Raw genomic sequence first — 24332 nt, forward strand, 5'->3', positions numbered from 1 at the left:
TCATCAGCTATCATCACTCTCCGCCAATCAGGGAAGATTATTGGCGCATTATTTCATCAGCGTTAGTCTTAATTGAGGGGGAAAAGATGACTTTCCCAAGGTGATGCATAAGTACTAATCCTTATAAATATATTTAAATTTATAAAAAAAAGTTGACTGCGTCTTGAATGGAGACGAGATATGAGAAGATTGTGGTGAAATGTCATCTTCCTCGGCAAATGTCAGCGGCGCAACCTTTGCGTCATCTGACAGTTATTAGTCGTGCGCTTTCGCCGACACACGGCCGGGCTTCTCAACGAAACGAATACCCCCGAGACGATAGCACTATTTGTAGTGCTATATTTGGAACACGATTTGGGAAGGTGAGGGTGCCCTGAAAAATGAATTGCCTGTTTCTGTGATCCTCGACAAAATCACTAAAATCACATTAAATCATTTGACAGATGAATCGAATAATCGTATAATGTTTCTCAACATCATTACTGCTTAAAACCTGAAAGCTCAACAATGACACAGTTGGCTGCTGTCACTTGGAGCTGATTTACGTTCCTTTTGTTGTTCGCATCAAAACAAGGAGCGGGTCACTTCCTGTTTGGACAGGAAACAGCCTGCACAGTCTCAAGGAGGTGCGCGGCACTGCAAAAGCTCCATTTGGTGGAGCTGCGCTGTGAAGTCCAACGTTTATTTAAGAGTCGCAGGAAACAGCAGGAAACAGGACGGATTTTTTTTTTTTTTTACAACGTACTGTTTCCTCTTCTTGACTCACACACAAAATGGACATCATGTCCACTGAAGTTGTTTAGCATGCGCTAACACTTAAATTCACATGAGCCACTCTTTACATGCCGTAGTTTTGCTTTTGGCTAGCAGCACGTCATGTCGAAGCGGCAAGGCGTTTGTTGGAGGCCACTATTTGAGGTAATAGTGTTTATTCACTGACAATACAACAGCAATGAAAAGGGGTACACATGGAAGGGACATTGACTCATACTGGCGTGTCACCGTATCAAATGCTAACAGGGTCCCTACGGCAAGATGTGTTAAAAAGAAGAAAAGCGAATATATTTTCGCTCCATCTGCACTATCGCAGCAGCCTCGCTTTGGCGGGTACACACATACGCAGCTCATGAAGGGGCCTGCGCTCACACCCCGTTAGCAGCTTCACGCTAGCCCATATGCTAAGGCCACGTTAGGCTAATTCAATTCCACGATGTTGTCGGGGTAATGGAATGATTGTCCTTAGGGGGGCCACTCAACATGGGCAAATTGTTTCACCAACAAGTAAAACCTATGTGTAAAAAAAGCTAAATCCTGTTTGAAACTCTAATTTCATCCTGACAGCCAAACCAATTCCTATCTTCAAACCATAATTCTAAACTTCAAACTCACCAATTTCTCATGAAGTCCATCATCTTCTCATTCATGCCAAATATTGACAGTAATAATTGTTTTTCATGCACATAATTGTCGCTCATGAAAACATTTTCTCGGCAACAGCTGTTTGCTTAACTCGCCACTTTGGAGCTTATTTGCATAACACTTTAGCGCATTTGCGTGCGCACTCAAAAATGAAGTCAAGGCCGTTCAAAAAATAACATGCCACTAGATGATAAGCATTTAACAACAGAAAACACGCTCACTCGAAATCAAATAAAAACAGACAAACTTTGGCTTTAACTGACAATCTAGCTGCTAATGGAATCAAGGCTTTCGAGTGTTGAACTCATGTGAAGTTGCCAGATTGATTTGTCCAATTCTAATGTTTATGCTAACGTTATGCGACAAAAATGCTAACATTCAACAGTTCAAAGTGAACTTATATTCTTGAAAAGTAGCACAGTGACAAAAATGTGTAAAACCAATGCAATTTTTTGACAAAAACTTTGCTCCATACAGGAAAAGGTCTGACAGCATTGCACATTGCTATGACAAGAGAAGCGCTTACACACACACAAAAGCAGCTAGACAACATCACACGAGAACACACACGATGCTTGGAACGGGCCTTCAAAGAATTTGTTCTAAACCACGACAATAGCGAAGACCGCGCGTCTGGCGACTTAGCTCCTCGTATGCTCGGAACGGGATCGTTTGATGATGGGTGATCAAACGTTCGCGTTTCTTCTGCCGTGCGCTTGCCTGCCATCTCCAGAGACTCGCTAATCTGTCATTGGACATGTTCATTAGCACCTGCATGTGTGTGTGTGTGTGAGTGGGGGATAACAACAGGTATTTGCTCACCCCAGGAAGCCACATGAAGCGGCGCATCACGTCGCCATATGCCGAGATCAGGAAGACGAGACGCAATTAACACACGTTTTGATCCCGGGGAAGATCGGCGCTTTGCAAAGCGGGATCAAACCATTTCTGCAGCAGCATGAAAAGCGTCAGATGCTGCAAAACAAACACCAAAAACAAGTTTAACAGGTGGTTGTTGTATCAAGCAAACCCGCTGACAAAAAGAAGCGGCAACTAGTGGCAAAAAATTAATTAAAATAGCAGCCTAGTGCCAGTGATAAAAAGCTAACCGCATGTGCTACACGTGAGTGAGCAGACCCCACTACAATTTTGATTCTGAATGAGTTGTGAAGGAATGATAGATTTAAAAAAATCCTAACTTGATGGTAAACGCAGACCTTGTGCAAGTTTACAACAAAGCAAGGCCGTTAGCATTATTTCGATCAAGTTCACATGCAAATATTTGATTGTTTCCGACACATTTGTAGAGATTATTAAGGTATATCCAATTAAATCATCCATAATTCATGCACGCGGTTTCACTCTGGGGTAAAAAGGTCGTTAAATTATACACAATGAATTCAAAGTGTGGACCAAAGACAATGTTCATTATTCAAATAAGTTACCACTGGAGGCCAAAGCCAATTATTCCAAATGTGATTTATTTAAATATTGCGACTAGGGTGGCGAGGCTTTGAATCAATGCCGAAGCTTACCAAATGTTGACTTTGGCAGTGAATACTTTGGATTTGCCTTCTGAGGAAAACCCTCCTCAGCCAAGAGTCCAATCAGGGCCCTCCAGTCCATTATCAGCAGAGCGATCGGAAGAATGTCTTTAGCGCGGAGAGCGGAGGTGGCGCCCGCAGACACCATTTGAGGTTTCCGCCAGTGAGTTTCATCGTCACCGCATATCGGTGAACGAGCGCAAGGATGCCGCTTGTAATAAATCAGTTTGAATTTCCAGGTTGGATAAGACGCGTGCGCTTGATGGATTGCGGCCCACGCTGCACGCCGGCTTTATCTGATCCGGCACGTAAGCCGGAATGCGTCACGGGAAATGAATTTCTTTTACTTGAACAAAAGGTTTCACGGTATCCAGGGACTGCACCTTGAATTGGCCTTTCATGTACAGCCGCATCATTGAATCGAAATTTGACAGCGACTAATGTCAAGCGTAGTGATGATGCTAGCAATCATTTTCAGCGTCATCTGAATAAAACGCTCTGTGGAAACTTGCTCATTGACATTAGAACAAAAACAGTGATGCTAATAACTTATGCTAACAATTACACTAGCTCGCAAACATGCTCAGACGGTAGTTAGCTACTTATTGTTAATACCCCACAGCATTAGCCTAACGGGTTTGTCTTAAACGAGAGCTCACATTTGGAATCCATTTTCTTTTGTTCATAGCGTCCTTGATGAAAAGCTACTTTCAAAGGTGGAATTGCATCTTTTATCACCCCCGTTCAGTACATTGGGCACATTACATGTGTAGCCATGCGTCAGAGCGGCTGCCTTTGTGTCTTTTGGGCACACTGACGTATTGACGAGAAAATACAATAGAATGCAATGTAATGCCTCAACGCTCGACATAAGCGAGATGAAGTCGGCGCCCCGGTGGCTCTAATTGACTCGTTCTTTCTTCAACGTGAAGCCAAAAGAGCCGCAAGACAAATGAAAATGTCTGAGAAGAGATTGTCTCCATAAACAAGCAGTTCCGTTCACTCACTCACTCGTTAATCAGTAAAACACAGCGATTTTATGCACCTTTAGCGCAGCGTCAGGTTTGCACTTTATTAGGTATACAGGCTCGCTAATTGCATCCATTGTGAAAGACCTCGAGGACGAAAACAAAGTCAATTAAAAAGCTTGTTCAAACATGATCAAAAACATCAAGTCCTGAAATAATAATTCTGTTTATCTGTTAGACATTTTTTAATTTATTATTTTGCCCAAAACTATTACATTTCCGTTTGTCATGACTTAATTACTTCACATTATTTTGGTTTGTTTTTATTCATAGGTACATAATATTGATTTATTCTCGTCCCATTTTGATTTTGGAAATATTTGCATCGGATCTCAACAGCTTGCCTCTCTAATGAAGAGTCCTGTGAGTGTGCATGAAGGTCAATGAAGGTGTGTGCAATCCCCTTTTAAAAATCAGTTGTTTTGGCAGTTTTGCTTCTTCAAATTATATCTATAAATTTTAAGTATAAATGATATAAACTATTATAAAAAAACCCACACTTAAATAATATAAATATTTTCAAGTGTTGGAAAAGATATTGAAATGTGAGGTAACATGTAGCCTATATCAACGCTAGTTAGCATGCCAGGCAACTAAATTATTGCTTTGGGTCCAAGTTGAAAGGTCATCCAATAGCTGCAGCTTTAATCTCCTAAGTGATGGGGTCGTGACCCCAGGGAGGCGGACATCAAAGTGGCATGGGAGAGCGTGCGCCGGGCTGATGCGCACCTCCCGTATAAAGGCGCTGTAATATCAAAGTGGCGCTGACCCCCTTTCACCCCGACGTCCCTGTGCGAGCGCCTTTCATTTGTCGGCTCTCGAAGCGGACACCAATGATGGAGTGCCTCATAATTCTCGGTGAGGCTTTTTCATGGAGAGAGGACACGGCTTAGGGATTCTTCCACACAAGGATTGGGAGGGGGCCGGAGGTATGGGGTTATCTGGAAAACGGTGCCCTGGTGATCCTCAAGTGTTTTCCAAACATCAAGTAGCCAAAATGAAAAAGTCACATATGAAATGACGAAATGAAATCCAGCCTATCTTTCTTCGTTATATAGCTCGTTATCTAAAAACTACGCTGGTGACGTGACAATCAGTATCTAAAACGCTGCAGGCATTCGCTACGACACCAAGAAAGAAAACTGCGTGAACTGGTAGTGAGATCGAAAGGGGGAGATTCATAAAATATACAAAATGTCACCCCAACACGATGCATAAGCTTGCACATACAGGCACTCGTCTTTTGCTATTCTAAAAATGACTCGGTGCATGTGCAAGCTGCAGATAGAGGCTCTTTTTTGCACGGACCTGGCTGCGGACTGCATGTCAAACAGCTCAGACCGATAAGAGAAAAATGGATTGTGCCGTGGGCGGATTGAATCGAAATAAACACGTTATGTGCTCATTTCATTACACTTTTTCCCCCAAACGAGACCACCAGCAAGTCCTCTACGGCAAATTGATCAGATTGATTGATAGGCACATGTAAGAGTAGTGCATATAATGGTAAAGATTTATGCTGCTTACCTCCGGACTTGCTCATGTTGGTAGCACAACTCAGTTTTCGGTCCAGGTGGTGGTGGCTGATGAAATTTGCTAAGGTTTCAGAACATGTGGCGAAGCGCAGCAGATGCAAGCCAAGCCCAAAGGTCAAAACTCTGCGCTCATCGGCGGAAGACGGTTCATGCTCAGCAGGTGGCAACGCCGCCATCAATCATCGCTCAACTTCCTTAGAGGTCAGAAACCCTCGACGGTGACACTCTGACCTCACGCTCGTCTTCACTCTCCACCTAGAAAACTTCCTCCACACATGAACAACAATAAATGTTACGAGCATGGAGGACGAGTCGACTTGGAAGATCAGTACGTACATGCTAAGCACGTTGCTTAGGGGCGGATAACTTCCACCTGCGCCCATGCTGTTTTACTCCAGGTATTTTTTGAAAATGGTTTGCCACCAAAAGTCAGTCAGAGCACAAATGACCTGTGCCAAACGACATTTCTTTTACATTGACAACAAAACAGAACCTCCTCCCTTAATAGACATTATAAAGGAGAAAATTTCATGCAAACGACTTAACGATAATTAGTCACGTGATGATCTTTCCACTACAGTACATTGATGAGGCAGATCTTCCCAGGTGACATCACTTCTTCCTAACATCTGCTTCCAAGCTGTTGACACAGGACCTTCACCTAGAGGTCATCCACATCTCTTTGAACAATTCAAACTGCCGTTACATGTCGTTTTGGATGAAATATCAGCATACTCAAAAATGATAATATTAGCTAGCCATATTGCTAAAATAATGCTGGCGTAGGGCTAGAAATATTGCTATCAAGGTACTAGCATCATTGCTAACAAGAGTACATGCTGCTAACAGCGTGGCTAGCAATGTTGCAGACAACGGTACAAAAAAATGCTAGCAGTGATTCTAGTAATGTTGCTTCGAAGGCACTAACAATTACAACAATGCTAACAAGAAATTCCTTTTTATTCTACATTTAGATATGTACACAACAATCTATGATAACATGACAAAAAAAAAATAAACAATTGCACATCAGCTTCCACAATTCATTCTATGTTAGAAAAATAAAAATCAGGATACAAACATCGCTCCAAAATGGCTGACCACTTGCCACAGCGGGGCTAAAAGTCCAGACAAAATGGAGGAAGGAGTACCGGGATTTCATCAAATACTGTAGTATGACAAAGACTATATAAGCAAAAGTCGTATCCTTCTGTGTGTAAAATATGACATCATTATCATCAGGCACTTAGCAATTTGATCGAGACGACTGCAGAGTCAACCAGTTTTCTGTTACTGTGGCGACCACAAACTTCATTTTGTCTTTTCAACTTGTTTCCATGCACAAAACAGAAAAAAAGACAAAAAAAGTCATATGTTTAACACATTAAATAATGACATGATTGTGCCAACTAGCCACTTACCTCATTAGCATCTAGTGTGGAACGCTTTTATGGCTTCTTTGGAAAGTTTGAGAAATGAACGCATTAAACGATCCGTTTTCCCTTCATGTTAGTAGCTTAGCCTGGGTGAGCTTCCAAGGAATCCTCTTCCTCCTAGGACTTTAGAGTACGGTTTACATCTTGTCTGTGAGTCTTTTCCGAGGCTTAATGGCTTGAAACACTGTTTTGTTTATTTTGGCAGAAGAAAATATGTGATACTTTGGCACATGATTAAAGTATACAAAGCACATCCACTCTAAATGATCAGAGACAGTTTAACATGAACATCTCGATAAAAACAACAACTGTCAAAGCATTATGACTGATCTTTCATTTCTATTATTTGTTCTTTTTGCACTAAAGTCACCCATTTTGTCGACAAATTTAAATTGATCTATTTAGTGACTGATTAGTCAGCATTTGGAGTTCTGTAAAAAAAAATGTGTCATAGTACACATGGGCACAATTTGGCAGCCAGCAGTCTGGTGCTAGTCATTCAGTTTCAACGTGTTTCCTGTCTAAAGAAGATAAGTGACATTGCAGGGGACAATTACTTCCCCCAGAATGACAATTCAATTGAAAGAGCTTTCTCAAAAAAGAGACTCATCCTGGAATCTGTCCTCAACTCAGTTACATCTTTGCTGAAGATAATTTTGTTGTATTCCAACTCACTTGAGGAAAATGACTGCTTCATTCAATTTCACAAGGCCAAGAAAGAAAGACATCATGGTTGATTCCAGTTGTGTTCTCCATCAGCGCATTGTCTGCATCATGTCCTTTGGCAGACTGACATCAGTGCAGCACAATAAGAATGCTTGTTGCTTTCATTTGCAGCGTGAAAGCCGAGAAAACTGACCTTGGTTCTGGTTTATCACGCAGACTGGATAGTCACATTCGCATCAAAAGAACTGTTTGAAGGATCAAATTGCCTAATTACATATCTGTGAGCTATTCTTTCAAATAAAATCCATTCAAAACAATTGGATGTTTTTGATCAGCGTTACCAACAAACACCAGAATGCCCCCTAAACTCAAACTAATTGGTTAATGGCAGAGATAGTAGCTCTCAAGATTCCAGCCAAAACAGTGACAACCAAGAGCAAACTTTAAAAAATGTCAAACAAGCATTTTGCGTTTTTTTTTTTTTTTTCTTGTGTGGAAGTTTTGTGAAACTTTTGCCAAAGAAAGGACCAGCGTCAACAAGACATGTTAAGAACTCAAGAACATAATGTAAAAATCCATCCAATGTTACTTAAAAGTGCCTTCCTGCTTTTATGTTATTTCATTATCCAAATGGGGTTTAAAAATAATAGCTTTGATAAGCTTTCCGGAGCAAACTGTTTGACCTTTGAGGTTGCACGCAAATTATGTTCAAGTCAACAACTCCAGGTATTTTTTGAAAATGGTTTGCCACCAAAAGTCAGTCAGAGCACAAACGACCAGTGCCAAACGACATTTCTTTTACATTGACAACAGAACCTCCTCCCTTAATAGACATTACAAATGAGAAAATTGCATGCAAATGACTTAACGATAATTAGTCACGTGATGATCTTTCCACTACAGTACATTGATGAGGCAGATGGCGATGTCGTCTTCCCAGGTGACATCACTTCTTCCTCACATCTGCTTCCAAGCTGTTGACACAGGACCTTCACCTAGAGGTCGTCCACATCTCTTTGAACAATTCAAACTGCCGTTACACGTCGTATTGGATGAAATATCAGCATACTCAAAAATGATAATATTAGCTAGCCATATTGCTAAAATAATGCTGGCGTAGGGCTAGAAATATTGCTATCAAGGTACTAGCATCATTGCTAACAAGAGTACATGCTGCTAACAGCGTGGCTAGCAATGTTGCAGACAACGGTGCAAAAAAATGCTAGCAGTGATTCTAGTAATGTTGCTTCGAAGGCACTAACAATTACAACAATGCTAACAAGAAATTCCTTTTTATTCTACATTTAGATATGTACACAACAATCTATGATAACATGACAAAAAAAAAAATAAACAATTGCACATCAGCTTCCACAATTCATTCTATGTTAGAAAAATAAAAATCAGGATACAAACATCGCTCCAAAATGGCTGACCACTTGCCACAGCGGGGCTAAAAATCCAGACAAAATGGAGGAAGGAGTACCGGGATTTCATCAAATACTGTAGTATGACAAAGACTATATAAGCAAAAGTCGTATCCTTCTGTGTGTAAAATATGACATCATTATCATCAGGCACTTCGCAATTTGATCGAGACGACTGCAGAGTCAACCAGTTTTCTGTTACTGTGGCGACCACAAACTTCATTTTGTCTTTTCAACTTGTTTCCATGCACAAAACAGGAAAAAAAAGACAAAAAAAGTTATATGTTTAACACATTAAATAATGACATGATTGTGCCAACTAGCCACTTACCTCATTAGCATCGAGTGTGGAACGCTTTTATGGCTTCTTTGGAAAGTTTGAGAAATGAACGCATTAAACGATCCGTTTTCCCTTCATGTTAGTAGCTTAGCCTGGGTGAGCTTTTAGCAGCAGCGAAGGTTAATCTTTTGTCAAAAACAACATGGAATGAAATTACAGTAACTTCAATCGGGAGTAACTAACAACGTGGCCAGCGATGATGCTAACAAGGTACGAGCATAGTTGCTAAAACTACCAGCGTTGGCAACAAAGATGCAAACAGAAATTTTCCCCACAATGATGCTAGGGGGTCCTGACAACGGGGGTTTCATTCACCAACAGTGGACACAGCCAAATTGATGTCTAAATTGTGGCCCTGACAGTGTCGCTAATGAAGCATTAACGGCTAACAAGGCCACGATAATATCACTAAAACGGTGTGAGCAATGTTGTGTTAGCTCACGACACATGCTGGTCAGCTAGCATGCTGACACTCAAAGGCCTAATTGTGTCAAAACGAGCTCATTTGTGGTTCGTCTGGTTTTCTTTTTGTAGTGCGGGCAGCAGGTGGCTGGCGATGAAAAATTCAGTGTTAGAGAGCAGCTCGTGAGAGGAAGCAGAAGGGGAAATGGAGGAGGGTGACAATGAAGTGGTGGTGGGGGGGAGTGAAGGCATCGAGGTAAAATAATGAACAACAACAATACCAGCTCGGAGCGGCGGGCAGGCCAGTGAGTTGAGCCCAGAGTGGTGGCGGAGGGGAATGGGGGGGGGTGTTAGGCAGCAGATCAGAGCTGTCAGCCCTTGCTGGCAGAGCCTCCTCCATGGAGATGGCACCTCATTCATTATTTATGAAGGGGGAGGGTCTTTATAGTTTTATTAGCGACACGCCGGGTCTCTTATTTTGCATCTCTTTGGGGAGACGAGTCTTATTTTGGAAGAGGGGCCAAGAAGTTGACCGAATCAGGACATGCGGGTCTGGGCGATTAATCGGCTTGGGACACAGAAGCCGACATTTCAGTTTTCTTTTGCTGTGGTGAGAATGAAGAGAGAAAGTGAATGTAGCACAGCATTGAAGTGGAGACAAAAATACAAATCTCTACAAATCCGCCACTGTCCTGGATGGTGAACTCGCGTTGCTATGTTGGCTATGTCGGTTAGCATGGCAGCGTAGCTTTGAGGTGCAAAATTAAATTAAAAGCCTCCACGGTGCACATTGTTTTCCTATTAACGCTTATTTTGGTAGGATGAACTGGAAGTCGATGGACTGTCAGTATCCAGATTGGCTAGCAGGTTAGCCTAGCATTGAGATGGAAAACCAACAATTGTTGCCAGGAAAAAAGAAATGAAGACAAGGAAGGTTGAGCCACATCCAGAGGTGGGTTCCAATAATTTTGGTTCACAGAACGGATGCTGTCGCCAAACGTGTCACAAAAAGAACGTCCTGCAAGGCCAAGGCGCTCCCTGCCCCCCCCTCAGGAATAAAAGAGTCGTCCTTTCTCTGAACCCATGCGGTTGAGTCTGGCCAGCTGCGAGGGCGAAGGCGGCACGTCGTGGCGGTACGGGCCCTTGGGGGATGCCGCTGGGGAAGCCCTAGGGGAGGCCCTTGGGTCCCTGGGGGAGGCCCTTGGGTCCCTGGGGGAGGCCCGGTCCTTGGCCTCCAGGTCTCGCCGCCTCTGCTCTTGCCGGAGGAGCTCCTGCGCCTCCAGGAGGACCCTGGCATTGACGTTGGCCACGCTGGGGAAGCCGTTGCGGGCCCCTTGGTAGCTGGAGTAGCGAGGATTGTCCTTGACCGTCTGGAAGACCTCGCTGGTCGGATACGACTTTTCCCAAGGGTCCTGGGAGAGGGAGCTGGCAGTCTTCCGGGGTTGGCTATGCAATAAAATAAAACATCTCATTAACCCAAACATGAACTAGCAACAAATACATACCGTGTCTTCATTAAAAAAAAAAAAAAAAAATGGGCTGGTTTGCCTTGGGCTAGCTTGTTGCTCACGCACGTTGTAAAAGGAACAAAACACCCAATTGTCGTCGTCCTCACACTCGTTTCAATTTGAGCATGAAGCGCACACGTCTTATTTTCTCCTTTCTGTCGCCGCTCGCAGAGTGGCGTCAGAAAATAAAGCTCGGCTTTGGTTTCCTTCTGCTGCACGCTTGGGCGGTTCACAATCTTCTTTGTTGTCACGCTTTCTCATTTCATGTGAACAAAGACGGCCTCGTGTGAGCTTGAGGGCATCGAGCAGCCGCATGACAAACATGTGCCAACAAAAAGGAACATATGGAAACATGGTGTGCACACATGCAACACACGTGCGCCAACATACAAAAGATAAACAGGCGGGCAGCCGGGAATGTTTGAAGCGGCGCGTTGGGATTCTTACCGTGGCAGCGAGCTGTACTGCCGCTGAGCCTGAGCAAAAGCATCTTCCTGCCTCTGACGCTGCATCTGAACCTCCACCGACACAGAGTGACGACCCGGCAGCTGGCCTGCGCTGGGACCGTCCGACTGCAAACGACAACACACGCCTTCGTCGTCACGCCGCATTGGAAATGAGTTACGAGTTGGAAACTTTTAACCTAAGGTATGTTTGTTTGAATCATTCAAGTTATTTTTTTTAAATAAAAACCAGCATTTTAATAGCCTAATCGGACGATGACGAAGAGCCACCCGATTAGGTACGCACGCAGTCACTTACCCGTTGTGATGATGTCATAATGATGCGGTCAGGTGACAACAAACAAAACGGGAGGGGACGGAGTGAAGGGAGAAGCATGCTGGATACTCGGACACAAGTTACTGAGGATGAAGATGTTAGTCAAGGTTAATTCATGGACTCTGAGCACAACGTCTCGGACAAAGGCGAGACCCTGGCCCATTTCCCGTGCAACACTCACACCCATCAAAACGAGGAACACGGGATGTCTCAAAGCCTTCATTGCGGGCGTTGTCTTTTTCCCACCACGTCTTGCTCTCTCCTCGACAAGGATGAGCAGAATGCTCTCCCAAGCTTTTTTTTGTTATACTTATCATCAGAGTCAGAAAAAAAATTGATCACACAGATAAAGAAGGAGATTGAGTCTTTAGGCTCTCTGTGACTTTATGAAAATTTAAAAGACCAACCACAGCAGCACATCAACATAAACACAAGATATCCAAAATAAAATGAGGGCTATAAATAACATTGGAAATTCTCCATTTGAACATTGGGACGCCACATAAGTACAATTGTGCCTAAAATTCAAGATTTCAAAAGGGGAAAAAAAATGGATAAGATCATCATTTTAATGTTGCCACGGCACTCAAACATCAGTTCGCTTTCAGATTGGCTCAAATAAGCTACCTTTGATCATTTTGCTCGTTAAAAGTGTGAGAAAGGCAATAAAAACATCTGACGACAGTTGATAAGATGACAAGAACACACAACAAAACACACACACACACATTCGCAGTCACTCCTGACTTTGCCAAGAGCTGCCGACTTGGCGGGCGTGTCCATGCTGATGATTGACAGAAACAAAAGGACCAACGAGACGAGGGGTGATGACAGTATGCATGCGGTTCGAAGGAGCGCACGGGAGCTTTGTTAGCGTTGGGTGGGCATCCAATCAAGTCTGCGCGATGGTTAGTGGTTGCTTAGTGTCCCGTCTGGGCCGGTTGTCAGACACTCACCCAGGGCTGCTCGAAGCTCAACGCACGGCGCCGGTCGTCGTCGGCGGCGTTATTGTTGTCCGGAAGGTTTTGCGCCTGCTGGAACTCTTGCCTCAGCCGCTGTATCCGGTCATGGTTGCTCGGGGCCACGCGGTTGCTAAAGCACGCACAGAGTGTGTGAGAGAGAGACAACATACAAGTGGGTGCGTCATTTCAATTGTCAGAGCGGCTGACAGATGTCAATCAAAAGCGACGATCATGCCCGTAACCAAGTGTCCTTATCATGGATGTAAACGAGCCATGGAGGCGATGCCTCCGAGGCTCCGATTTGGGAAAATCTAGCAAGACAAACGCTCCCTCGTGCGGCCTTTGCAACTCAGCCACACTCCGCTCCCAAGTCATCGTCGGGTCAGCAAAGCCGCTTAATGGGCGCCCAAAGCTGAGAAGAATCCAGATGACCCACGTATCAACGTCTTGTTGATGTGAGCGCAGCTAATCTTTCTGCGGCGTCAACACAAACACGTTGAGCATGCTAATCCTTGGCTAGCGCTGAGCATCCATTCCCGCGCGTTCCCATTCGGAAACAACAATACTGTCTCAGGAAAGACAAACGCAAAGAATTTTTTATTTGAAATCGACGCTAATCTGATATTAGCCGACGATGTCAGTGCTCCAAACAATGCATTTTAACGCTATTTTTCAAGACTTCCTGCCCCCTCCCCTCCCCCAACCATCATGGCAATGGGGAAGACAGACACAGCCATCAAAGAGCGCCGTGGATGGAAAAGAAAAGTCAAAGGGTGTCAGCGACACGCTTGATGCAATCCCTCCAGAGGATGTCTGCGGCTGTCTGGAGAAGATATCCCAGGATGGGAAGCGGGTTTGAAAGCTTGAGGGTGGGGGGGGGCACAAGATAAAGAAAGCCAGGGAGGAAGGAAGATAGAGTGGGCAACTGTAAGCAGAAGGAAGTTGCAAAGCAAAAAAACAGTGCTGGCTGGATTGAACGCTGGCAGTCTTGAACACTCAGACAAGACACGGAAAGGTTGATGCAGAGAAAAAGAATCGAAGGCCTAAAAGGTTTGCGCTTCTCGCTTTTTCTGTAACGAAATGACGGCCAGCGAGCCAGTGGGATGGCCGAGGGGATGCGAGGATGGGTGAAATGCCGCAGGCCAATATTTTAGAGATTAGACGGACGCCACCGAAGAGGAGGCTGGCGAGGGCCTCAAAGAGATGGGGGGGATCAGGGTCCAGACTATGTTCCAGCATCATATGAAACCAACCCCCTGGAGAACACGCAAGCTGCTTGATGGAACGCCAGAGGGGTAATAAATAAGACATTAAGGAGACATTCAGATGAGGTTAGCATACACGCACACATACAGAAAGTTTTGGGAGAACCGTTCCAGAAATCAAATGACTTGACTTTTCAGTTTTGCAAAACAACATGGCTCTTGAGGAGAAATATGAGAGATGAGTTGCGGCGCGTTGCGGCTTATTGATCCACGACTGTTTTTATCACCCGACGGCCAGCGTGACTACGATCTGTCCCCGGGCTCATTAGTGCAAATAACGACCAATCAATACATGTCGCACTTCCTGCGGAAGTCCTCTTTGGACTTGATTGACGCCGTGCCACATTAACGGCCGATCAATTACGGTCATCACTTTGGACGATGAAGACCCGCGGAAAATACTTGAATGAGTGCACCAACGACAAGATGAAGGACGGCCAAAGAGACAAAGCAGGAGAGGATGAAAAAGGAGGAGAAAAAGGAAATGAAGAGGGCGGAGAAGGAGATTTAGAGCGAGTTCAGAGGTAGAATGAAGGAGTAGAAAATGGAAAAAGAGAATAAGGAGAGAAAAGAAAAAAGCAATTTAGGCTCAACAAATTTTGCAAAATTTCCGTTGAATCTTGCGAGACCGACAAAATGACCTCCCATCAAATCTGACAAGTAAATTTTGTGTGTGTTTGGAGACCACGCAAAGCTGCCGGACTTCTTGTTTGAATGCTTTTGGCCCACAAACAATCAAAGGCCAATCAAAGACCCCCCCTCACCCATGGTGGACTCCATCACAGCCGTCTAATCGCGTGACGTGGCCGGCTCGCCACCTTCGCCCCCAGGCGGCCATTACGCCACAAAACAATGAGAGGGTTCCAGTTCACGTGCGCTCTGTTGCGCCATCACAAAGCGCAAACGGCTGCTAACCTACAAAAAGTTGAAAGATAAAGCAAAGCTTGTTATGGGCACAGCTTGGCCGGGAGCACAAAAGAGAAGATTCCAGAAAGAGTACACGGCAGACAATAACAGGCAACGCGCCAGGCGGCGAGCTCGCCTCAGACATAGTGGCATCAAGCGCGCGCCTCCCACCCGTTTTGATCGGAACCCAAGGTGCCCGTTGTTCACATCCATTTCAGATGCTCTTCATAGAACAAGCACGCTGACATGAAATGTGGGTCAGCCTTTTAGAAGCACACTGATGTCACACCACAAAGACCCCCCCCCCACTCACACACATCTCATCTCCGTCAATCCCATCCTCTCAAACTGTGCCGGAACAAAATCCCCCGCTGCCGCTGTGACATATCGTCCATCAGGGTTGGTCCAGTTGGAGATAAAAAAAAATCCTTTCCTTCCTGCCGCGCTGAATATTAAACACCTTAAGTGGATTCCACGCTGACAGTAATGGCAGCCTAAAAGGATGCGAGGCTCGCTCCATACAAGAAGTCCAAGGAGGGGCCGCAGAGCAAACATTTGCTCCATTTTAATTGCTTATATTGAAATTAAAAATGAAACCGCTCACATTTGGGAGATTTTGAAACTTGAGGAAGCCCGCCTCTGCTTCTTTTTAATGGACGCCGCCCGTTCACCAAACATTATTTTTTCTATTTCGGTGAGGGAGGATAACCGAGAGCACAAGCGTCTTGGCTGCTCGGCTACTTCATTTGCGGCAACGCCAAGCGAGCCGCTGTAGTTCATTTCGTGGGTAGCGCGCAACCCGGAGCGGAAAGCTGAAGATCAAGCGCAACAGAGCAACCAAAGCAAAAAAAAAAAAAAAAGGCGAGCTGCGCAAAAGCTTCCTTTGCTGAGGCAGCCACTTTCCTGCCAAAGTTAAGAGTCGCGAAAGAAGGCGCCTGGCGTGCCTGAGGCGGCCCGTCGAGGTTCACGTTTGCGTCCTCAGCTTTTCCCGCGCCGGCGACCCCGCCGGCGAAGCCGCCAGACTCTGTTTCTACTTCGCCTGCACAGTTCGCCAGCGCCAAAGACGATCTGCGCTCCTCTCGGGCGTCGTTGCAAATGCGCCAAACTTTTCCTTCGCTTGACGAGGGCTCAGGAAATCAAAGTCAACTCAAAGCCTCGACTAGGATGTTCCTCACACAAGCGTCACGCCGAGCGTCTTATCGGGCTGCCAAAAAAGGCAGACGAGCATGTTTGCGGGCGCCCTCTTTCTTTCTAGTTGATTCCCTCGGCCGTTCAATAAAGAGCCGGTGAAAATCCCCAGGAGCTTTTCTCTCAGCATTGCGAGCAGAGGATAGTGCATATGAAAAATGGCGGTTCATGATCGGTCAAGGACGGGCGAGGAATGTTGGCTTTGGTGTTGCCAAGAAATCATTCAAACAAGAACATCAGTTCAGCGTTTGAGCAAGAAAAAAAAAAGAAGAGGATTGCATTGTGTTTTGCCTCTGCGGGATTATGATGCCAAATGTCAATCATCAGCTTCGCGTTCTTGCCGGCAAAACGCTTGCGGTGAGCTTGGCAGGATCAAGACGAAAAGTCCAGCAAGGGCGGGACCAAAACTGCCCGCCGGCACATTTTCGGGGAGTGACCAAATCTCTGGCTAGATTAACGCCGCCGCTCATTGATTTGGCCGCAATCTGGGCCGGCGGCGCACAGGACCAGAACAAACTTTTAAGAAATTTTTGCAATTTGCTTGGACTCAGGCTCTCGGCCGGTTCCTGATTGGAGCCGCAAACTAACAAACATCAGCCTCCCTCACTTCCCGTCTTCTAAGAGGATATCCACTTTCTGTATCTCGGGTGTGTTTATTTTACGATTGCAGCGGTGGGAATGGACACAGTATCCCGGCAAGGTTGGGAATGATGCTGTTATTGTGTCATCGCTATGGCAACAAGAGGAGCTGAACGTCCGAGAGCCTCTCAAGCCGCATGTCAAAACCGGATTTGAAGAATGTAAACTTGTGCCAAAGGTTCACGCGTCACATTATTGGACGACTGGTTGAAGCCATCTTGTCCAGTTAATGCCGCATGAGTTTAAAATTTTGTTTGGTTGAGTTTGTTGTTGTTGGCAGGGCTCTGTGTGAAAGAAGCAGGGAAAATAAAGTTCCAGCTCAGGTAGCGAACGGCCGAGTGAAAATGTGACAGCCGGTCAGCAAGCAAGAGCGCAAACAGAGTAAAACAAAGGTCAGACATTGAAAAGCTTTCATTTCAGAAGGCCGCATTGTGTGCTGACATTTAGCCGCCATCTTGTGATTACTTTCTCCTACAGGTGTGCTTGTTTGCGCCTCGGGCTAACCGGAACCAGCCCGCTAAGACCTTTCGCACAAATACCAAAATGAACCGGTGGAAAGGTCACACTGTCCCATCACACACTATTAAAAAAAAAAACAATGACTAAGAAGTCACGGGTGCAGTCATGCCAACAGCGGAACGGAAGAAACCCAAATTGGCAAATGGTGGCAAGTACCTGTCTGTAGACGCCTTGCTGACGTGTGTGTAGAGGGAATCCAGGTGCTGATGGTGGGGGTGGGGCAAGCGTGAGTAGCGGTCGCCGCCGTGCGCCCGCTCGTCCTCCGAGGACCTCTCCGGCTCGCGGCTGGCGTCCGGGATCTCGGCGTAGTCTCGCTCCCGTGCCTGCCGCTCACGCAGCTCGCGCGTCTTGGCTTGGATCCTGCCACCGCACAAATGTTTCTTTTCTATTCTATCAAACGTCAACATTTGGCATAGTTGAATGTAATTTACCTTTCTTGCTCCATCCTCATCTTAAGCGTCTCCTCGTCCGAAACTTGCGTCTCCTCGTGCCGCCATTTGTTGGAACCTTTGCGTTCCATCCTGTCGTCTTTGCGGTGTTTCCCGATCCTGAAAACGGCAAAAAGCTCTTCAAGCAGAGAAGCTGCGACGAGATTGTCGATGTCAAACCTCCAAACAAGCCTCACAGTCTAAATCCGCAAATGTTGCTTCAGTGGTCGATCCATTTTACCTGAACATCTCTCCGAGTCCCTTGAGCATCCCCTTCTTGGCTTTTGCCTTGTCTTTGTCCTTGTGCGCATCCCCCTTCTTCTTGTCCTTGCCGCTTTTGTCCTTCTTGTCGTCTTTGGCTTTCACGTTGCCGTTGAGCATCGTCGCGGATGTCGGCCTTTCACCGCCGGGCGACGGCGGCGTCAACTCTGCCACCGTAGACACGGAATCTCGACCTGAGCGAGAACTCTCCTCCGTGTCTTCTTCCACTACAAGACACACAAGCTCATGTTTTGACTCAGGAACAGGGACCTGTCGTGTGGGAACTTTGATGATGTAGGCAAAATGAAATTAACTTGAGGAAAAAGTAAAAGTATTCTGAAGCTGTGGCTAACTTTTACCAAGAGGTAATGGAATGTTGGGACTCGAACAAAGTAGTAGCAAGTAACTCGATGTAGGGAAGCAACCTTAAAGTAACTCGTAGCAGCAACAAACTTGAACCAAGTTGTGGAAAGAAATAACCTCCAAAGTCACCTGAAAGTAAGTTGAGGTTAGAAAGAAACTAATCAGTCCTTAAGGCCCACTGCCTGATGTGGTTGCCACGGCGATGCGAATGATGGAGAGTCAACAGGGATCTTTGCCACCCAAAAACGCAACATTAACAGTTAGCGCCCAGTTGTTAGCCAAGATGCTATCACGCCCATGCGTCACAATGCAACGTTTCAGGCACCAGGCGGCGAGTTACGTGGTAACCGAGGTCCTCGCCGGGGAAGGAAAATTGCGATCGGCGAGCCACGCGGTTTGAAGGCGAAGGTCTTACGGGTCTCCATGCCCTCGTCTTCGTCCTCGGCGGCCGGCCGGTCGTACGACTTGTCAATGGCTGCGCGGAAGCTTTCGTTGCAGCCGCGGCCCCGGATGATACGAGGACGGGGCCGGTGGAAAGGAAGGTCGCCGTTGAGCGTGGCCTCGGCCACGGCCGTCTGGAGACTCTCCAGGGAACTGGACTTCTTCAGGCCCAACGACGGACCCACGTCCCTCGTGGACGAACCTGATAAACACAGAGAGGCGCCATCAATGGAACGCTTCTTTGCAACCAATCAGAGTTGTCAACAAATGTAATTGTTTTTTTTGGGCTGCAGATTGCGCACTGATTTGTAAACCAAGCCAGCTTTTGTGGTCTGCCCATCGGTTCCGGAGAAATTCTTCACTCCCAAGAACAACTTGACTGGTGAGGCAAGCAGCCTTCATTTCTGCTGTGTGTCTGTCTGGGCCACCTTTGAGGCACCTTCGACTTTGAAAAGCCAGCCGAAGGTCGTCCACGTCTTGTTTGGTCTCCGTCAAACAGAGCGTGCATTATTTATGAGCGTGTGATTATTTTAACATCACCCCAGAGGAGACTGAACATCTCAAAGCAAATTTGGAAAAAACTCTCAGCTGCTTTGAATAAATACGCACCAGAACTTTTTACTGGCTACGCTGCGGCCGTGAAAGGGGACAATGTGATGGAAAATTGTCGTTTTAATGTCACAACATGCAGATCGTTGTGTCTGGAGCGCCCGCCCGCCCACCCATCGTGTAAAACGAAAGAAATAATTCAGAAAACGTGTCTGAGCGAGCGAGCCCTTCTGAAGTTGACGCCGCTGTGATGTCACAATTTGGCTAATTTACGGAATTGGCCGGAACACCAAGTTTTTCCACCAACTTGGCAGCTAGGCTGGCTGAAGTTCCACAGCTAAAAAAGCAGCGGCAGCAGCGTGAAGGTAAGCGGGACCGTATTAGCGCGACACTTTGCAACACGTGGACGTATTTCGGTGGCTGGCTTCTGAAATGCAGCACCCGCCAAAGCAACGGAGGCGTCGAGATTCTTTTTATAGAAGCAAGCAGACTGCAACACGGCATGGGGCCAGAAAACGGCTCCGCCCCTTAAATCAAGCCAAAGTCACCACAATCAGAACATGTTATAAAACTGTCTCTAACTCAGAAAGAAGAACTCAGGCAAAAGGTCTCCTTCAAGATGCAAACGTTGTTGCGCATTCTCAATCTGACATGCGTCGCGTTAATGCGAGCAATGATAATTAGCGAGCGACTTCGCCGTCGTTAGGTCGCCAAAAAGAGCGCGGACTCGACAGTGACGGATGACTCGCTGTCAACGGGCCGCCTCAATCGAGAACGGTGCACACGGGCGGCGTAATTAGCCACGCTAAAGTCATCTGCGGCTTGAAGAAAAAAAAATAATGAAATGTACCATCTTTAACAGTGACCTCAAAAGTGAACACTGCTGCTCAATATGCAGGAAGGGAGGGGGGAGTAAATGAGGTTCTGTCTCCAATACAACGCAACGTGATGAATGTTCAGATTAAATTGGCGGACAGTGTATGGTACGCTGCCTTTTGCTATCCCTAAACTCGGGAAGATGGAAACAAGCAATGTTGAAAGGAGGGAGAGAGAGAGAGAAATTAAAGTGTTTTGTCACGTTATTAATATTTGTTACCGAATTCGGGAAGACAAAATGACAAAATGTTGGACTGGCTGATGCATTCACAGTCACTCTGATGCCATTTTCATGGCAACAAGATTGTTTAGCCAAGAAAGTGTAAGATTTGCTCAAACTCCCTTGTTAAGGAAAACATGGAAGAAGGAAAACATCCCTTACGTTTCCCTCAAAGTCATTTGTCAGCTGCTCAATTCAAGGGGAAAGCAATCAATCACAGACGATTAACGCAACAGGTCCGCTTTCAGAACGTGAGATGAAATTGGATCTCATCTTGTCACTGGGCCGTCGTGAAGGTTATTGAAGCTACGTTAGCGTGTCGCGCGCCTGCTAACTACTAGTCTTACCTGCGTCGGCATCAGGACGAGGGCTGAGGTTAATCTCGTCAGCTACTGTTAAAGGAAGTGGAAGACGGGGGAGGGAGGGAGGGAGGGGGCGGGCGGGGCAAAAGATTCGGGGCTTCAGTTAGTGCTCATGACATTCCTCATGCAACATCACAAACGTTACAGGTGGCATGCCGTGCCAGCGTAGCTTGAGTGAGAGGAAGAATGGACGCAGGGAAGCCGAGAGGGCTGCACTTGATGTTATGAATGAGGAGGATGGAAAGCAGTTTAGGAGTAGGCCGTTCGAGGAGAACATTTTGGACCAAAGAGGAAAACTTAAGAAGATGAGCAGCAGAAATTGTTACAAGAGTTTGGAAAAAGCTTTGATGGGTCGCCGATTGGATTTAGGCCCGATGCTCGACAGCAATTAACACAGAATGCGAAAAAACCTTCTCGGTAGGGCTGGGCAATACGGCCGTCAAATGAAGAATCGTTAATTTTTAATGTGAAGGTGGCTGAAAGTTGTCCGCAGAGACTGTGATTTTTGCGACCTCTCTCCTCTTTGTTGGATTCATCGCCCAGCCCTACTTTGTGAACTTGGAAGCGTGGCTAAGGCTAAATCATGGCATGTTCAAGGGGGAAGGAGTAGCTACCGAGATCCATGCTCTTAGATTTGCGCGTCTTGATGATCTCCAGCTGCGAGGCGTCGCCAAACTGCTTGGTGCGCTTCTCCGACATGCTCTGGCGGCCGAAACCTTCGCGCCGGAAGGCGGCGTCTGCGTCGGGGTCTGCGGGGCTCTCGTCCTCAACCTGCGAACTATGCAGCAACAAGACACAAATATTGGTCTATAATAAAAAAATAAATAAAAGAAAGAAGGTAAAAGAAGGTCATTTCATTTTTTATGAGCTAAAAATAAGAATGCAAGAAATAAGATGTCTCTAGATATAAATTTGTTTGCCACCTGTGGTTGGGACCAGGCATCTCTTGCACCCAGGACGGCGTCACGTTGCCGCCGCTTGCGCCGACGTCGTCGTGGGAGCTGGCTGACGACTGGTCCGACAGGTGAGGGGGTAGGAACGGCGGCCCGTCGTCCTCGATGATGACCGTGTCGTCCTGCGGCATGTTGACAGTGGGAGAAAGCTGGTAGTGGCCTGCAAAAATAAAAAATAAAATGATTAATTGACCACTTATTGTCAATTATCAAATCAATCTGTCATTACTTTTGATAATCGATTCAACTGAATTATGAAATTTACATTTGTGCATTTCCCACATTGTCAGTTTGAAATGTCTCGGTTGTGAATAAAGGGAGGGAATTATTTCACTCACGCAAATTCCAACACGATTCAGTCCTACTACAATAAAATACAATTCTTTCCAATTTCCATCGATGAGATTCACCCCCTAAAGAAATTGGCAACGACTGACTCCAATTTCGTTGGAAGTCACTTAATTCATGTTCTGATTCACACTAGAGGACCGGTCGCTGATGCAAACAAGGCAAGAGTGCACATGAATGACGCAAAGAAAAGGATCAGTAATAAAAAAAGAGAACCTTGACTTAAAGCGAAGAACATATTGGGGACGGCGGGCAAAGGCAGGGCGATGTGATGCGGGCTAATCAGCTTAGAGAGTTTGTCATCGGGCACAGCGGTGTTCCGTTGTCGCAACAGTGTGATTCATTCAAGCTGCGCCACCGGCGCAAATGAAGATAAAAAGTGAGGCAGGGAAGGACAATAAGTCGGCGCTCTCTCCCGCCGGAAAGCCGGCCTTAAACCCTTCGCTCGTACACAGTGCAAGGCTTAATCCCCACTTCCAAATGAACGTACGTGTGTGTGTGTGTGTGTGTGTGTGTGTGTGTGTGTGTGTGTGTGTGTGTGTGTGTGAGATGGGGGTGGGACCATGCTGCATGTACCTCTTTTGTTTGTTTTAGCGGGCCCCGACAAATATTGACGTAGAATCGTAAAATGGTACATTAAGAAAAGCATTTGAATGGCATTAGAGCGCAGTGATTCCTAGTTTATCATCACTGGAGGTAATCGTACGATTGGTCGTATGGCATTGGAAGCCGAGAGAATCCCGGTGGATCAGAAAGAAAGTGGAGCCAATCGTTTTGCATTATGAAAGAAGAAATTCATATTTTCGTCCAATTAGAGTGAATCATGGCAACATAGGATGAAAATGTAAATGCACTTTTGCAGCTCCAACACTTTATTTTGAAAATGCAATGAATTAATGAAATGAAATAGCCTACTTTATAATTACATCATCAAATTTAATTATTGCATATTGTCTTGTAAGATGGACCCATTTAACGCTCAGCTTTTCATCTCAAACTAGAATCAAACCTGACTTTGTAATTCCTTTTTTTTTTTTTCATCTTTGTCTTTGCTCCTTCTGTCTTGAAGGGGAAAAGGAACATCGCATCTATTTCTGAGCCTCTCCTCTTGGGAAAATAAAAAATGTCTTGGTGGCCTTTATCTGGCGTCCGGACCTTTCATGCTGCGGATCCTTTTTTTGGGGAGGGACTACTTGCGGTCTGAAGTGGGGAAAAAAAAGGTCTTTGGAGTTGAAGCAGTGTGGAGAGCGAGCAGCGGCACCTGCAGCTTGAGACGTTTGGACTTTTACTTTGAAGGTGCCGATAGGTGATTTTATTCTTGTGAAGACAGAACTGCCGCTCCACCTTGATACGCTTGTTGCCATGGCAACGGCGAGCCAAGCAGTCCCTGTCTCGCCCTCCGGCTCGTTTGTCAAGCGTGAACGAACCGCACCTCCAATTATCACGTCGTGTCACTCACTCGCAGCTCAAGATGTTATTGTTATTTACGTTTGCAGAGTGTCGGCAAGTGACGGCCAATTTGCATGAAAACCGAGTTGACTGTGTTGCGTTGCACGGGTGAGCGGTCGACAAGAAGCCGAGCTACAAAACAAAGATTGGCCTTTGACGCTTTGCTCTGCTGATGCTTTTCATGTTTCAAAACGGATGGCGCACTTTGGGCTTGACAGTTTTTGAAACGGCCACATACGATGACGCACAAGATGGCAGGAAGCGCGAGGTCTTACCAATCGTGCGTGGCATCAAGCCTTGTCGTGGCATCAGGTTGTCATCCAGATCTTCCAGCGCGCCGTACAGCGAGTGGGAGATACGACGCTCGTGCTCGTCCAGAGACAAATTGTTGGCGCTCTGCTCAGGTCCCGGTAGATCTCCCGCTGCCTCCTGGCAAACGCAAACACTTGAGTTATGGATTCTTACTGGATCAATTTCAATCGGAAATGGAGTTCATCCTATCAAGCGAAGCTCATTCT

At 45.9% G+C, this 24332-nt stretch overlaps 1 protein-coding gene across 13 annotated transcripts in view; it reads right to left on the reverse strand.

Moving 5' to 3' along the window:
* Window positions 1-6468: 6468 nt before the first annotated feature.
* LOC125984621 (partitioning defective 3 homolog) overlaps window positions 6469-24332 on the reverse strand; it is a 52594-nt gene continuing 34730 nt past the window's right edge. For 6 of the 13 annotated variants that reach the window (XM_049746645.2, XM_049746642.2, XM_049746641.2 and 3 more), the window contains exons 15-25: window positions 24090-24243; window positions 21988-22177; window positions 21679-21842; window positions 21050-21094; window positions 18957-19259; window positions 18234-18480; window positions 17996-18112; window positions 17721-17924; window positions 13042-13177; window positions 11753-11877; window positions 6469-11243 (exon numbers count right to left, since the gene is read on the reverse strand). In XM_049746645.2, the coding sequence (XP_049602602.1) occupies window positions 10847-11243; window positions 11753-11877; window positions 13042-13177; window positions 17721-17924; window positions 17996-18112; window positions 18234-18480; window positions 18957-19259; window positions 21050-21094; window positions 21679-21842; window positions 21988-22177; window positions 24090-24243 (2082 nt within the window). In that variant the 3' untranslated portion in view covers window positions 6469-10846. Of the gene's footprint in view, window positions 11244-11752; window positions 11878-11898; window positions 12169-13041; window positions 13178-17720; window positions 17925-17995; window positions 18113-18233; window positions 18481-18956; window positions 19260-21049; window positions 21095-21678; window positions 21843-21987; window positions 22178-24089; window positions 24244-24332 lie in introns of those variants that run through there. The other 7 variants (XM_068653529.1, XM_049746652.2, XM_049746651.2 and 4 more) reach the window with 4 other exon arrangements.

This window comes from Syngnathus scovelli, chromosome 17 (genome assembly GCF_024217435.2).
Source record: "Syngnathus scovelli strain Florida chromosome 17, RoL_Ssco_1.2, whole genome shotgun sequence".
Classification (NCBI taxonomy): Eukaryota; Metazoa; Chordata; class Actinopteri; order Syngnathiformes; family Syngnathidae; genus Syngnathus; species Syngnathus scovelli.